This window comes from Mytilinidion resinicola (genome assembly GCF_010093595.1).
Source record: "Mytilinidion resinicola strain CBS 304.34 unplaced genomic scaffold BDZ99scaffold_36, whole genome shotgun sequence".
Classification (NCBI taxonomy): Eukaryota; Fungi; Ascomycota; class Dothideomycetes; order Mytilinidiales; family Mytilinidiaceae; genus Mytilinidion; species Mytilinidion resinicola.
The window spans coordinates 343509-357951 of NW_022985472.1; the positions used below are offsets into that span (position 1 = coordinate 343509).

The 14443-nt window shown below is 51.9% G+C and overlaps 4 protein-coding genes and 1 non-coding gene across 5 annotated transcripts; all 5 read left to right on the forward strand.

Moving 5' to 3' along the window:
- Nucleotides 1-54: 54 nt before the first annotated feature.
- BDZ99DRAFT_528087 (uncharacterized protein) lies at nucleotides 55-1232 on the forward strand (the record flags this gene model as incomplete). Its single annotated transcript, XM_033726337.1, has 3 exons — nucleotides 55-182; nucleotides 362-460; nucleotides 599-1232. 3 exons carry the CDS (start codon nucleotides 55-57, stop codon nucleotides 1230-1232), a joined length of 861 nt encoding a protein of 286 aa, XP_033568839.1.
- A 232-nt stretch (nucleotides 1233-1464) lies between these two features.
- Nucleotides 1465-1562, forward strand: BDZ99DRAFT_t89. Its single transcript has one exon. It is a non-coding gene; the product is annotated as a tRNA-Lys (tRNA).
- Nucleotides 1563-3630: 2068 nt separating this feature from the next.
- Nucleotides 3631-4449, forward strand: BDZ99DRAFT_214660 (uncharacterized protein). Its single transcript, XM_033713386.1, has 2 exons — nucleotides 3631-3817; nucleotides 3875-4449. Exons 1-2 carry the CDS (start codon nucleotides 3709-3711, stop codon nucleotides 4357-4359), a joined length of 594 nt encoding a protein of 197 aa, XP_033568840.1. The 5' UTR covers nucleotides 3631-3708; the 3' UTR covers nucleotides 4360-4449.
- A 405-nt stretch (nucleotides 4450-4854) lies between these two features.
- On the forward strand, nucleotides 4855-6476 carry BDZ99DRAFT_214662 (uncharacterized protein). The gene is made up of 2 exons (XM_033713387.1): nucleotides 4855-5296; nucleotides 5352-6476. Exons 1-2 carry the CDS (start codon nucleotides 5015-5017, stop codon nucleotides 6234-6236), a joined length of 1167 nt encoding a protein of 388 aa, XP_033568841.1. The 5' UTR covers nucleotides 4855-5014; the 3' UTR covers nucleotides 6237-6476.
- Nucleotides 6477-8755: 2279 nt separating this feature from the next.
- On the forward strand, nucleotides 8756-9785 carry BDZ99DRAFT_342057 (putative endo-1,3(4)-beta-glucanase; the record flags this gene model as incomplete). Its single annotated transcript, XM_033714386.1, has 3 exons — nucleotides 8756-8891; nucleotides 8935-9178; nucleotides 9227-9785. Coding segments are annotated over 3 exons (939 nt in total), but the record flags the coding sequence as incomplete, so codon positions are not given.
- Between the last annotated feature and the right edge of the window lie 4658 nt (nucleotides 9786-14443).

The window sequence follows — 14443 nt, forward strand, 5'->3', positions numbered from 1 at the left end:
CCACCACTATCATCTACTCCATCCGAATCCGATACTGCTTTGTCTGCAACGAGAATGTCCTTCACCACCCCTTCCACTCGCTGGGCCGCTCTCACGACCCGCGACCCCGCCGCTTACTCCGCGTTCATCTACGCCGTCAAGAGCACGAACTGCTATTGCCGTCCTACATGCCCCGCGCGACTGTACGTAGTTCTTCGCATTTTATAACTTTATTATTTCCCTTTTGATGTCACTTTCTTAAAGATTCGGTCTGGGAAGATGACCGAAACGTGATTCAGGAGCTGAACATGCAAGCCTGCAAGTTTATGTTGTTACTCGGTCTGTTTTTGGACTATATGCTGACTTGGATGATGATCTCTAGTGCTCGCCGCGCAAATGTAGTGTTCTATTCTTCAGCGGCTGAGGCAGCGAAGGACGGCTTTAGGGCATGCAAGCGGTGTAAACCGGATGCTGGCGACGAGTACGTATTTCCCAAGACATGCATATACCCCCTTAACCTATCCACATCAACTTCCCCGAATGCTATTTCGGTGAATCAGGCTGCAGATACTTCCGGATGTGCCTTTCGTAGGATCATGCTGACTTGTCTGAACTCTAGGAAAGACGCTGCGGACATTGCGTTCGAAAAGGCCTGTTCGATCATCGTAGATGCTGTCGCTGAAGGTAAAGCAAGCGAACTGGGGTTGAAAGAGCTAGCCAAGGCCGTAGGACTGACGCCGAGATACTTCCATAAAGTCTTCAAGGACCGAATGGGTGTTACGCCGGCGCAGTACGTGAAACTAAAGGGAGAGGAGATGTCTACGATAGGAGGATTGAGTGCACCACAAGAGGAGGGGAAGGAAGACCCACAGAGGGGACCGAGTGGAGGAGAGCAAGAGCTTGGATTCGATTTTGATTTCGGAGACTTGGTTAACGAAGAGATGATGGGTGGTGGGGAGGGCAGTGTGAGTCCTGAGGGACATACGCCGCCGTTGCCAGATGGACAACCGGATGGCATCCTACCCGATGCGCTTGCCGATGCAGATAGGGAGAAACAGATGCCATTCTACTCAGCTCTTTTCACGTTTGATGAGATGGGCTTGGATTTGCTCGATCTGGGGACTTTCGGGGGTGTGGATGAAATCGAACATGCTTGGTTGAATATGGAGGACGACAAGACTCTGAATTCTTTGGCTCCGTACGACTTCAACTCTGGAAACTATATGGATTCGAATCCTTTCATCATTCCTTGAAAGGCATGGAGTTTGCCTTTCGGCAGAGGACCTCCTCTGCACGGACGGCACTTTTATGACTCAAAAGTCTTTTCCCAGGATTCGCCAACGATGACACACAACGGCAAACCCAAATGTCGAGAAACCACTGCAGATGAGCAGACAACGCTGTCTCCACGATATTCCCGCCCCACCACCTCTCCTCAGGCCTATCTACCCTCTCATTCCCACCGACATCAAAATCACAAGATTCGCCCGGTTAGCTCAATCGGTAGAGCGTGAGACTCTTATCATAGCTCCATGGCAGTGAAAGCAATCTCAAGGTTGCGGGTTCGACCCCCGCATCGGGCTCAATTCCCGATGAATAGCAATCTCATCATCTTTTTTTTGCATTTTTCTCAAGACTGTTCATTGCTCTAGACATTAGTGGAAGAAGAGGTTGAAAAGTTATTTAGATGTCTACGCTAAAATACGCGTACAAGAGCATGTAGCAGAATGACGAAATGTCTCATTTTTTATCCTTTCAACTGAAGGCCCCCTCGCACAGTCGACAATCATGAATTTCCTATGTTTCCGTTTCCGCAAACTAACTCTCTACCCTCTACCCTCTAATCCAGACAGCCATTAAAAGTCGTCGCCATCGTCCACTTTTCGGGATCAACCCGATTCTCACGCCGCCGCCTCCTCAAACACTCCGCCACGTGCAATTCACATTCCTGCCTTCAACCGCCCATGAATACAATGTTGCTTTTGCTCCCAGGGCTGATTCCGAGCCTTTGTTTCGTAAATTACTTGGTAGATGGGGACACATGTAGGGGTTAGAAGGGCCTCCGGGGTGGCGTGGTCTATTGATGGGCCAAGTTGATGCGGTCTTCTAAGTGAAAATTAGGGTCTTCAGTAGCGCAGCAAAGACAACATAGAGTTGTCTAGACTTAGTTCTTCTCCTTTCGTGTTGATCCCGAGAGGCGGAACGAGCTGATGACGTTATCGTGTGTTTATTATCGTGCGATTCTCAACGACTGGGAGCAGCAGTTCTCTGCTATCTCAGTGCAAGGGTATCAATCACGACTATATCCTCACGCGCTAATCGCTTCAGTATACACCTTATGAACTAGTCGATTATATGTAGTCATACGTCGTCTATCTACTCGGTGTGACAGGACGGCCGTAGGGAGGAAGCGCTCGAACCTGGTCGTGATTCCATTAGCTTGATGTTCGCTAAGATTGAAGCGATCAAATGTGTAATGCTAAGCGTGTTTCAGAGACCCGTAGTATAAGCAGCGACAGCACAGCATTTGTCGATACTGGCCATACCTTTTCCGGCTCTTCCTATAAGATTTCTTGAGGGTTGAAAACTTCTCATCATTGTACGCTGGGGTGGTGCTGGATATGGGAGAAATATATACGCACATGGGGAGCTGTGAAGGACTTGAGGATGCTCTGGAGGATTTTAGATCGGTCGCTCCAGAGGGTGGAGTCTGGTGCGTAGAATCGAGATACGTTCTTCGAGGCTAAGGGTTAATGAAGCTTGTCCTGTAAGTAGCTGTTGAGTTTGAAGAGGTTCCGTCGATTGGGATGGCGCTGGCGGCATGGTTGCAGTGCCAGCTGGTCTTCAAAATTCTCCGAAATGGCTATTTTCAGGCCATCTCTCCTACCCAAAGCCCCGCATACTTCTTCCGATGAGTTTGATGCGGAGCTTGCACGATGATGCTATCGATGAGGATGAGACATTCAGTGCGATCTGAGCCCACGAGTGGCGCTTGAGTTGGAGAGCTGGGCTGGGAAGACGGTTCTGGTGGTGTAGAGTCGCGAAAATTTGGGAGTTGAGCGAAAGCCAAGAGCTCTGCTGAATCAGCAATGGGTCTGTGCGCACACTACTGGCCTGCTGGAGACATTTCATCATCATTCAATTATCATTTCATCACAATGCCATTGAAATGGCTTAGGCTCGCGATCCTCTCAAACTTCATTCTTGATGCAAATATGTGTGCAGTTTTCCAGCGTCGTTTGTAAAGACAATCGCTAAAGCTTTCTCATTGACGATGAATTGGCCACCAGTATCTCCAGTCAACCCGGCTAGCTCATCTATATATGCTATCCAGGGCCCAGCGCCAGATGACGGCTTTGCGACGTTCTCAATGATCGAATCAGGTATCCTTCGTCTGCCTTGGTCAGGAGTCTGCCTTGGTCAGGAGGATGAAACATGAGGCTGTGCTTTAGCCCCCAGAGACAAGGATCTGGAAGGCGTAGCCGCCGCGCTACTTCGTACACTACGTCTTATAGGCTAAATATCCCAGGATCGATCCTAGAGGAGCAAGTACTGCAGCTTTAGCGTAAGAAACCAGAGTGGCGAAGCAGCTAGTTGTAGAGATGTAACTCTGCCACTGCTGTGCCGTATGGCATCGCCCTCTTCCGATCTCTTAAGAATGCCTCCTACTCTTCTTCCCCTTCTGGCGTCTCGTCCTCCACTAGAAACATTTCTCTGGTTCTTTTCAACATGCGTTTAACACTGTTTGCACTCTCTGTGCTTCAAACTCTATGCCTTATAAGCCCCACGCTTGCCAACAACACGCCAAACAATATCCAGCTCAACAACCAAGCCAATGGTATGAATCTTTCTCATAATGTTTTCGATGTCTTGTCATAATCTTATGTCGTTCAAGGAAATCACGTCGAAAAGACCCTGGTTCCTCGTATAGTTATTCCAGAACCGAAACCAATCGAACCAATTGACCCCCCGGCTCCCAACGAGAATCCAACCGAGAATCCAAATGAGAATCCATTTGGCACTCCAAATGAGAACCCAAAAGAGAATCCAAATGAGAATCCGAATGAGAACCCAGATAACCCCAAACCCAAAACTGAGGACCCTGAACTCCCTGACGCAGGCTCTACCTCCGGAAATCCGACAGCTACGCAGGATTTCAACAATGGAAATCCTACGCCTATTTCTATATCAGCCGGAACTATCGGGACCACACGCATCTCGGCCGCATTTGCTACGAATACCCTATCAAGTGCCCCAGTGACTAATTCGGCGACTTCTTGGCCTAGAATCTTATCTATGAGCGGCCGCGCGGCGGTGTATGCCATCGTGGGATCTGTTATGCTCGTCAACTATGGCGTAAACTGGCTGCCAGCGCTTTAAGTGACTACCTTATCTTTCCTCAACCTCGACCCTCAGCATCAGCTTCACCATCATCAAATCACAACATCAGCCAACGCCTCCTTCCTACATCCATTCGTATCTACGACGATCAATTCGAGCCTCATCAACGTTATCAACATGGACAAAGTACCGCAAGAAGTCGTAGAGGAGATCCTCTTTCAGCTCGTCCCACCAGAAGACCGCGACCACGCGCGGTCATGGCCCCCAAGTACGGAGTCGGCGGTCAAAAATGGAATAGAGACCAAATGCGTTCCGTAGTCTCGATTTTCGCGCAGCTGGCAGTACACAGTTGAGCGGCAGACTTTTCGCGACATTCATTTCACCAATGAAGAGATATCCGACGTGGTAAAACTTCTGCAAGATGGCCCAAAGTACCGTATCGGGTTTATTCGAGTCATTCGATACGACATCATTCTCCCGTCATCCTCTGATGAGCAATGCATAGAAGAGGAACCAAACGAGGATCAAGATATTAACAACAGAGTATTCATGCGGGCTCTCAGCGATCTGTTCAGTGTTCTACGAATGCTGGAGGATGCTGACAACGGTACCGTGCGACGAACCCTCGTGCTGCGAGATGTTTACTCCAAGTCTGATAAAGACTGGTTCCGTGGATTAACAGAAATGACTTCGCATGGGTACCCTAATGAAGACACTAGCAGATGTTCAAAATACCCAGATGGTACCTTCAGCAAAAGGTACCAGTTCTCGCTTCTTCGCCCTACGAAAGTCGACGAGCTGCCAACCCTCCTATCCATCGACAACCTGTTTTTTCTGCCGTCGGCTTCTAACCGATATGTCGAACGTGCCTCTTGTATGGCACTTGCGACCAAATTTCCTAACTTGGAAAATTGGGTATGGGAGGACACTGAAGGAAATTACTTGGCTGCCCGAGAGCGGCGACAGCCACGAGAAGGCAAGCCTAACATCCCCCGACATCCACACACACACATCGATTCTGATCCGCCTAGACTTCGCCAATGCCCTCAATGCTGCCACAAATCTGTCTCCGTACCGTCCGATGGATATTCGATCACCACGGAAGAAGTATCTACTCTAAGCAGACCGATGTGGCAATCATCGACCGCTGTTCCAGTTCTCCAGACTCACTCAGCCTCGCCCTCCACGCGTTCATGCTTCGATCTCCCAAACTCAAGTCATTCTCAGCCCATGGCGCTTCTCTCTATATCTCCCGACTTTTTCTGGCCGCCGAGTATGCACCTTACCACGCCCTCCTTCTCTCCGCTCAATTTTGTGCGCTTCACTATCAACCACATCCGCCCAGGGGCGAACACTACTTCAAGCGGGGTCCACCTCCACTCGAAACGCTGACTACCGGACCTCGTAACCATTCCCCTTCACCACGTCCGCGCAACCACCCCAGCCCCGCCCTCCTCCGGCTCTTCACCAGCCTTGCCACCTTCGTCCTCCACTGCCCCACTCTCACCGGCGTCTCGCTGCGCTCCTACCGCATCCACGAACACGGCGATATCGGCATACTATACCCAGCGCGTGTCGCGCTGAAGTACTTAGACTATCCGGCGCCAGAGTGGCGCGATGAGCAAGTGAAGCGGCATTGGGGGATTATGGGCGACGAGCGGGTGCTGCTCTTCGAGGTTGGTCCCATGCCGAAGAATTGGGAGCCGGACCAGCAGGGCGAAATGTGGGGCGCGTGGAGGAAGGTGTTGAAGGCGGATAGTAGGATAGACGGCATAAAAGTGTTTATCAGGGGTGAGAATATCCCGGATGTCGGTGGTGATCAGTATTGGCTAAGGGGGTGGAATATGGCGGAGTGGGACTGGACGCCGAGGGAGGGGAACGAGGAGGAGTTATATAGGGACAGCTTGAAAGCGTAGACGGGGAGGCGGCGAGTCTTGATGTCGCGTGTTGGAATTAACAAAACTTACTTTCGTTAAAGCTGATCTTATACTACTGTTATCGTTCTAACTCTGCCATTCCATATCCATCCTCTTAACTATTTTTTTCTGGCTCTATCATCTTAATTATACCATTCTAACTCTACCATCCCTACCTACATCACGAAGTCGCAGAAACCCTTGTCGAACCTCCTTTACGGCGTCAGGCCTCAATCTCTACACTAACAAGCCAATCCTACCCTAGAGAAAGCAACTCCGCGACCGAAAATGCCTCTCCTCCTTTTCCCGTCCGAGTCCCAAGCCGACATCTCAATGGCATCGAAACTCCCTCGACCCGCTTCTCTACCGCCCTCACTAGTCGATCTACCCCATCGCCTGCGGATGAGGCTGGGTTGGGATTGTCTCCCGCGGTGGGATTTGGAGAAGGTAGTGCTGAGACCATGCGCAGTTCTTGCTTGCTACCTCACATTCGTGTATAATGCTTCCCTTGTCGACTTTGGGGTTCGGTGGGAGGGGACCATGCAGGCTTGACTATGCCCAGAACTCGCCTGAATGTGCGCAAAGAAAGGGTTCAATTCATGACCTATGTCCAAAATCCTAGGGTTAATGTTGCCTCGATGAACAAAGTCGCCAACCAATCTTTTTACCGTCCATAGATTATTTCTATTCGTCGGCTTTAAATGCAGTATCTCGCTACCAGCCTTGAATTTCACAGCGCGGAAAAGCAAAAAAAGAGGGTCTAGCCTCGCTTTTGACCCTTTCCCGGAACGCCGCCAGGCCTGCGTGAAAGATTCGCACGCCCGCATCCGAAAATCCTAATAGACAATTAAAGACGGAGACGGAGTAGCAACTCGGCCATTGGCTACCCCTTATAGAAGGTATCTCGGTAGCGTCGTCTTGCGTTTGATGAAAGGCGCCCAGCCCTCTGCGCGATCGACGGGATCACTCCCCTCGGAGTCGTCTCGAGATGGGCCAGGGTTCGGGGACAGCCACAGCCGACGCCAGGCACAGCCGACCGGGGGCGTCGAAATGGGCAAGGCGCCCCTCAGCAGACGATTGGCGAGTGCGGAAAATGATCGTATTTTGGGGATTCGTCGGGGGCGCGAATTCATGCTTTGCGGTGCGAAAACTCGGCTCAGGAGTGATTGTGGTCCGGGTCATTTGAGCTGTCGTCGTGCGGCGATGGCTGAGCTGGCTGGGACGGCGATGGCTGGGTAGATTTGAGCTGAAGACCGAATCTATGGCTCTGAGACTTTCTCTCTACCTCTGGCGAGGCTCAATCAGTGCGACCATAATCAGATTCTAGAACTTGAATGGCGCGTTTCGCATGAACAACGGGTCCGCTTTGGGCGGGAGGCGAAGCAAGGATAGACGTGGAGGGTGGTGTTTTGAATCGTGGTTCTCGGAGATGAGAGAACCAGGCACAGTTGCATCGAGGGCTCGAAAACGGAAGACGGGGGTTCGAGAGCGAGATCATACATGTTTGTTCTGATGGTGGGGAGATGCGTGTTTGAGGTACACAGCAATTGTGGGTGTGAAGCATGATCGGCAGCTACATATCTGGAGGCTGGAGACGGCACAAGACCCGAATACGGGCCCGGTGAAGAACGACAGCATGGCCTGCGCTCAAGGCGATGGCGTGGGGAGACTTGGGATGGGAGAGAGGAGAGAGAGGGGTTGGAGTCGTGATTGGGTGCTGGGGCGTTTCATATTTGCGGAAACATTACACCGGTTACGTGAATCAGGGTCGGACAGTCAGCAGAGATAGATGAATCGGGTACCACGATTGGCCATGGAGACACTAATTCAGCCTTACGCTGTAACACAGAAACTCCCTAGCCACGAGATTTGCCGCCAGCGGTCCAGCAGCCGCTCCCCTTAGCGAATCAAGTGCCGACTCCCGCGACTTCATGTTGCAGCGCCTCTCCCCTTTTGTTTCAACATCTGCACCATGCAAAAACCATCCCGCCCAGCGACTCGCCTTATCGAGTGGCCAGCGTGTTTCTGCACCTGTTTCAACGCCCTCTGCGCTGTGCTAGCCAACAATGTCGGTGAAACAGCCTGTTTGCGCGGCCCACGCCTCCTAACCCAGCCACTGTGATCTCTTCACCACGCAGCATCCCTCCGCTGTCCCAGGCACCGCCATGGAGGGCCCCGGGAGGCCTTGCGTCCCGCATGCAGCGTCCGGCTACTCCGACCACACGCCGCCGCAGAGGCCGCTTTGCAGCTGGGCCGTTGAAACAAGCCTTGCCTGCCCTGTCCTTCACCCGCGGCCACCCCTCAGGTACCACGACTGCTGTCGAATCGAGCCGCTCTCCGAGGACGTGGCCCACACGCCGCCCCGGCTGAGGTTTGGACATGCCGCTATATAGAGCCAGACCCCCCTCTGGCCGCTTTCCTTTTCCGTCACATCGATTCTCGTATTCTCTTCTTTACTTCTTCATAGCGTCTTTCCACGAAGCGGCCAGCACGCTCTCACAGTCACTCCTTTAGACAAGATGCTTTTCTCTACGCTCCTTACCGCTGCTGCTCTCATCCGCCTTAGCATAGCTGGCTATGTTTTGCAGGATGACTACAGCTCTGCAAACTTCTTCAACATGTTTGACTTTTTCACCGGTGACGATCCTACCAATGGTGTGTGTTACTTCGATTGAGGAAAGGGCTATGGCTGACTGAGAAGGTTTCGTGCAATATGTCGATTCAAGCACTGCATCAAGCACTAACTTGACCTCTACCCCTAATGGAAACGTCTATCTGGGAGTGGACCATACCAACGACACTCCAAACGGAAGGCCGAGCGTCCGTCTCACCAGCAAGGCGTCCTACGACAGTGGCCTGGTCATCTTGGACCTCGCTCATATGCCTGCTGGTTGTGGAACTTGGCCTGCTTTCTGGATGGTCGGACCTAGCTGGCCCAGCAAGTGAGTTAGCCACTACTTGAGATCTTTCCAGACGCTAATATAGTGAAGTGGCGAGATTGATATTATCGAAGGAGTCAACGAGCAAGCATCCAACGCCATGACCCTCCACACGGGCCCCGGCTGTGCCATCACCAACGGCGGCGGCTTCTCCGGCTCCATCAGCACCGACAATTGCGACGTCAACGCTGATGGCCAGTCTAAGAATGCTGGCTGCCAAATCGTCGACTCTTCCACCGTTAGCTACGGTGCCGGGCTGAACAATAATGGTGGCGGTGTCTTCGCGACCGAATGGACCTCCACCGCCATCAATATTTACTTCTTCCCCCGCGGCTCAGTCCCCTCTGACATCAACAGCTCTCCTGACCCATCTGGCTGGGGAGAGCCTAGTGCCACGTTCAAGGGAGCCTGTGATATTGCTACCACATTCAAGAGCCAGCAGATTGTGTTTGACACTACCTTCTGCGGTGATTGGGCCGGCGCTGTTTGGAGCAGTGGCTCTTGCGCGTCGAAAGCTGACAGCTGCAACTCCTTCGTCCAGAATAACCCCTCCTCCTTTTCAGAGGCCTACTGGAGCATTAACTCGCTCAAGGTTTTCCAACAAAGCGCGGACACGCCCTTGGATAGCTTCTCCACCTCCAAGTCCCAATCTTCGGCCGTCGTCTCTACCATTGTTGCCTCAACCTCAGATCTTGTCCCATCTCTCTCGATTCCCTCCCTCTCGATCCCCTCCCTCTCCCTCGGCTTCCCAACTCCCTCCGAAACGAAGACCACCTTCGCAATCTTTACCAAGACTAGCGCCGCCGCACCTTTCCCGACTCTTAGCTCCAACTCCACCGGAGGAGTCTTCCCCACTGGCTCCGGCATCTTCGCGACAGGCACCGGCACCGTCGCGCCCTTCCCCTTCCCAAACCAAAATGCCACCAACAGCACCTTCCCCACTGCTTCAGGCTCGAAATCGACCGTTACCCAAACGATCACGCTGACCGAGACCGTGAACCCTGGGGATGCTGTGACTGCTACGAGCTCTTCAGGGGCTGTATCAAGCGCGGCGGTTACCAGTGCGCCTGCGAGTGTGAGTGCACCAGCCGGAAACCCGAACAACCCGATGGCATTCAGCCGTCTCCACCACAATCACTTTTCACCACCCAGCAAGCGTGGCGAGAGTGAGATCAAGTCTGAGAAAGCGGCTCGGAGGCGCGCGCGTCATTTAGCTCAGTTGAAGGAGAAGAGGCACGGTTCCTCGTAGATATCTTCACGAATGAATGGGGTAGGTCGGTTAGTTGGACCAGTACACTTCTTGTAGATAACATTTATATTTCTTTTTCGGATGGGATAGGATTGGTGTGGGTCAAGTCTATGGATATATGGACATGTCACTGGTATGTGACGGTGGAAATCTGGGTTTGATATATCCATGGTATCATACGAAATTCATCAGATATACATATCGGTTTTCATGACTTCTCGATTTCTTTTTCAACTCTGCGAAGCGACGACAATATCTCCCTTTTCCAACTTCTCAAAACCATCACCATTAGATCTAGTCACGATCTCATCACGTGCTCATCCTTCTAATTACCCTCATCACTCCTTCTCGTCTTGACTCATCTCATAATTCTTATTCGCTCGTCTTCATTCTCATCTTCCTGCCTACACTGTCCCTATTCCGTCCTCATCGCCCGGTTCCTTCCCCGGAACTGTCACGTCGGAGCGTCACGTCCCCGCTCTCTTCCGCCCGCCGTGACACTCCTCTACTCCTATTCGCCCTCTCTATCACATGTTCGCTGCGTCGGCCATACCGCTCATCCCTTCTCGTCATCATTCCGGCTTCACTCTCGTTCTCCGATCACTTTCGCTCCTCGTACCACTCCTCCCCTCCCCCCATTCGCTCCCGCTCTTCACATGCTCGCTACGCCGATCATCCACGTCTTCCCTTCTGACCCGGCGCGATAAAGTCCCGGATGTGCTCCCGGGGAACTCGTTCCCGACGCACCTCGTGCTCATGACGTGGTTCCACGGCGTAGTACAGGGAGTATCGGGAACATCGGGAAGAGGGGAGCGCATGTGAGGGCCAGCGCAGTGCCGGTTTCGGCGAGGGCGGGTATATAGGAATGCCGTAGCCCCCGAGGAAGTTGGTTCTTCAGAGCAGAGAGGAGGTGGGAGATGAGGAGGGAGGAGTTGGAAATCAGAAAAGACATCGACAGAAACGCACATGGTGTGGAGGGTGTGTGGGAGGGTCTTGGTGTGAGAAGATTGTGGAGCATGGTGTGGAGGGGATGCTTGGGGTTCGAAAATATTCAAGCCCTAGAACTGATGGTGTGGAGGTGGGCTGGGCTGGGAGTTGTTGTGGGAGTTGGTATCGAGGAGTGAGAAAAAACCGCTCATCTGATCGGGAAATGAGTGGGGAGGGGGAAGGGGAGGGGTGTGGGGTGTGGGTGTGGGTGTGGGTGTGGAGATCTGAATCGAGACCCTGCACCCATCAGCAGCATGGGGAGTGGTGGAGATGTGGCTTTGCTGATCAAATACATCAATCGAGGCAATAGCTGCATGGCTGTGGGAGTTGGGGGTCCCAATACGCAACGTCTCACTCGTTGATGGCGGTGTCTCTGGGCCATATCACAATCTGGAGTAGTCCGAACGTATGTGAGCGTGTTTCTGGGGATCAAAGATGCGTCGAAGTTCGCAATGGCGGTGCCCTCTGGATCGGAGCATTCAGTCAGGTCTAACAGAAGTGTGATATGGGTATGTGTGCCTGTGGATCGAAAAGATTACACCTGTCTAGCTACATGTGGCAGCGTCTCTGGATCCCAGCATCCAGATCAGTTACCGCAGTGTTTAACATTCACGGCACGGGCGTGTGTCCTGTTGATCAAAACATGTTACTGGGCAACACAATGGCTGATTGCTGTACCAAAACCAGACCGTAAACCATGATATGACTTTGCGTCCTCCGGATCGAGCATTTCGGCCAGCCAAGTACGGACTGACGAACTTCGTCATGTCGACCTAGCCTTCTACCGCTACTTCATCTAGCGCCGTCCCATCTATCGCGGCCTCATAATCCCCGTCCACCCAATCGATAATGGTGTGTGTTCTGGACTGGATCGGAGCATCTAAGATATCCCCAAAAATGCCATGGGTGTGTTTGGGGATCAAAAGGATACTTAGAGGCATACTATGCGTACTACCCTGGGTCGAAGCGTTTATATCAACTCGCCCAATCAGTGCATGAGTGCGTGTTCGGTAAATCGAGACGTATCTGACATGCACGCCATGGCTGTGTTTTTTGCAGTAAAGCCTTCGAAAGGCGTTCAAATGTCTGCATCAGATTCCCAATACTCTTACAGTGGTGGCTCATGGCTGGGGGAGCGGTGAATCCAAAAAAGCGTCGTGGCCATTCGTGGAATGGCTGTGTCTTGTGAATTGCAGCATTCGCCTCTCGATGCATCAAACCCGTAAACGAGCGGCTCGCATGGCCGTGGTTCCTGGGTCGGAGCATCCACACTACAGTCCTCCGGCCTAAGTTTGGGCACTCCTTCTTGCCACCGCTTGAGATACTCCGGCGGGGTTTCAAAAATCCCAACGCCATGTAAAGGCTGATGCAGTAGGAAATTGGTAACCTCATGGATAATGTGATACCGGTGAGCTAGGGCACCCCTCACAGTGGTGTTCGGAGGGCAAGAGGAGAAGCCGTGTAGTCAAACATGCGCAAACCCGATTTTATGGCGGAATACTGTATCCAAATCCTGCATTAACCCCAGGCATGGGAGTGCGTCTGCATCGAAAGTTGCCTTTGCAAGCCTCCGATGGCTGCGTGTTCTGAATCGGAGCGTCTTAGATTGGTCAGTTTGCCTTCCTAGAACACCCCCAAATCGGAGACGTCGTCATGGATCGAAACTAAAGTCTTGACTGAGGTATGGCTGCATCTTGAACCAAAGCATCAAGAATATTATTCATCAACGTCTATGTGTGTGTGTGGCTGCGGATCAACTTCCTCTTCTGGACTGAAATGGGTGGTTTCTGGGCTGGAGCGTCTAAAACTAAACCGTTCCAAACTGCAGCTGCTGATGTTGCATGGAGGAGTGTCTGTGTGGTCAATAGGGCTGAAAAGCACGCTGCAGAAACGAATGGCTGCGTCTCCTGAATCGAAGCGTCTGGAGCTGTTTGATAAGGCCCTCCCAGAACACCCCCTAACGGGGGGTGTTTTGATGGATTGAGAAGCCGTCACTTCGATGATCAATGGTTGCATCTCGGATCAAAGCGTTAAAAGCCCGCCGTATCAACAAGCATGGTTGCGCGTTGCTGATAACGAAAATCGCAATATGTTTCTCCATAATGGCAGCATCCTTTGGGTTGGAGCATCTAACAATTAAACGGTCCAAACCGACCACGCGAAGCTTTCCATGACTGTGGGAGCTGTGCGGCCATCAACTGGGGGTCACTGGTAACGATGGCCGAATCCCTGGACCCCAACGTCGTAAACAGGTTATGCACCGGGCGTTCCACTTCAGATAGCTGAGGTATTGATCGAAATTCTGCGTAAGGCCTTCGCATGACTGCAGCTTCTGGATCGGGGCGTTTAATTCAATTGTATCAGCATACAAGCATCGCAACCTGGATCATGGGAGCGTGCCGGTAGAGCGAAACGCCTAGCAAGATAGCGTCATGACTAGGTCATTAGATCAGAGCGTCGAAACAGTTCGAGAAGCTGCTGGGGTTATGCTACGATAGGGGAAGTTGTGCATTCAAAGTATTGCAGTGGCATGACTGATGAGCTGTGTCGTCTGGGCCGAAGCGTTCATACCACCTAATACTCCTGGACCATGGGAGTGGTCCGTGAATCGAAATCTCTGCAATGCTGTTCAATGACTGCGTTTTCTAGGCTCGAGCGTCTTAATCAGCTCAATTACGGAGCAGTCAATCTTCCAGGGTGGTGTGTCTGAGGATCTGATGATCTATAGCACAGGGTAATTGGCGACTGCGTCTCTGGATTGGAGCATTCATACTAAATGCCGCAACACACCGTCTGCATGCGTGTATTGTACAGATCCAACGTAGACTATCTCACTATGGCCAATAGCAGCCTTCTCTAAGCTATAGTGTTAATACAGCCGGGAAGAGATCTTTGAGGTTATATAACATACGGATTAATGAAAGGACGCATCCAACTCCCGATGATGGTGTTTTCTGGGCATAATATCCAAACTCCAATCCCTATGAGAGCGGGTCTCTGGATCCGGACTCGAGGGACTTCACACGACGGCA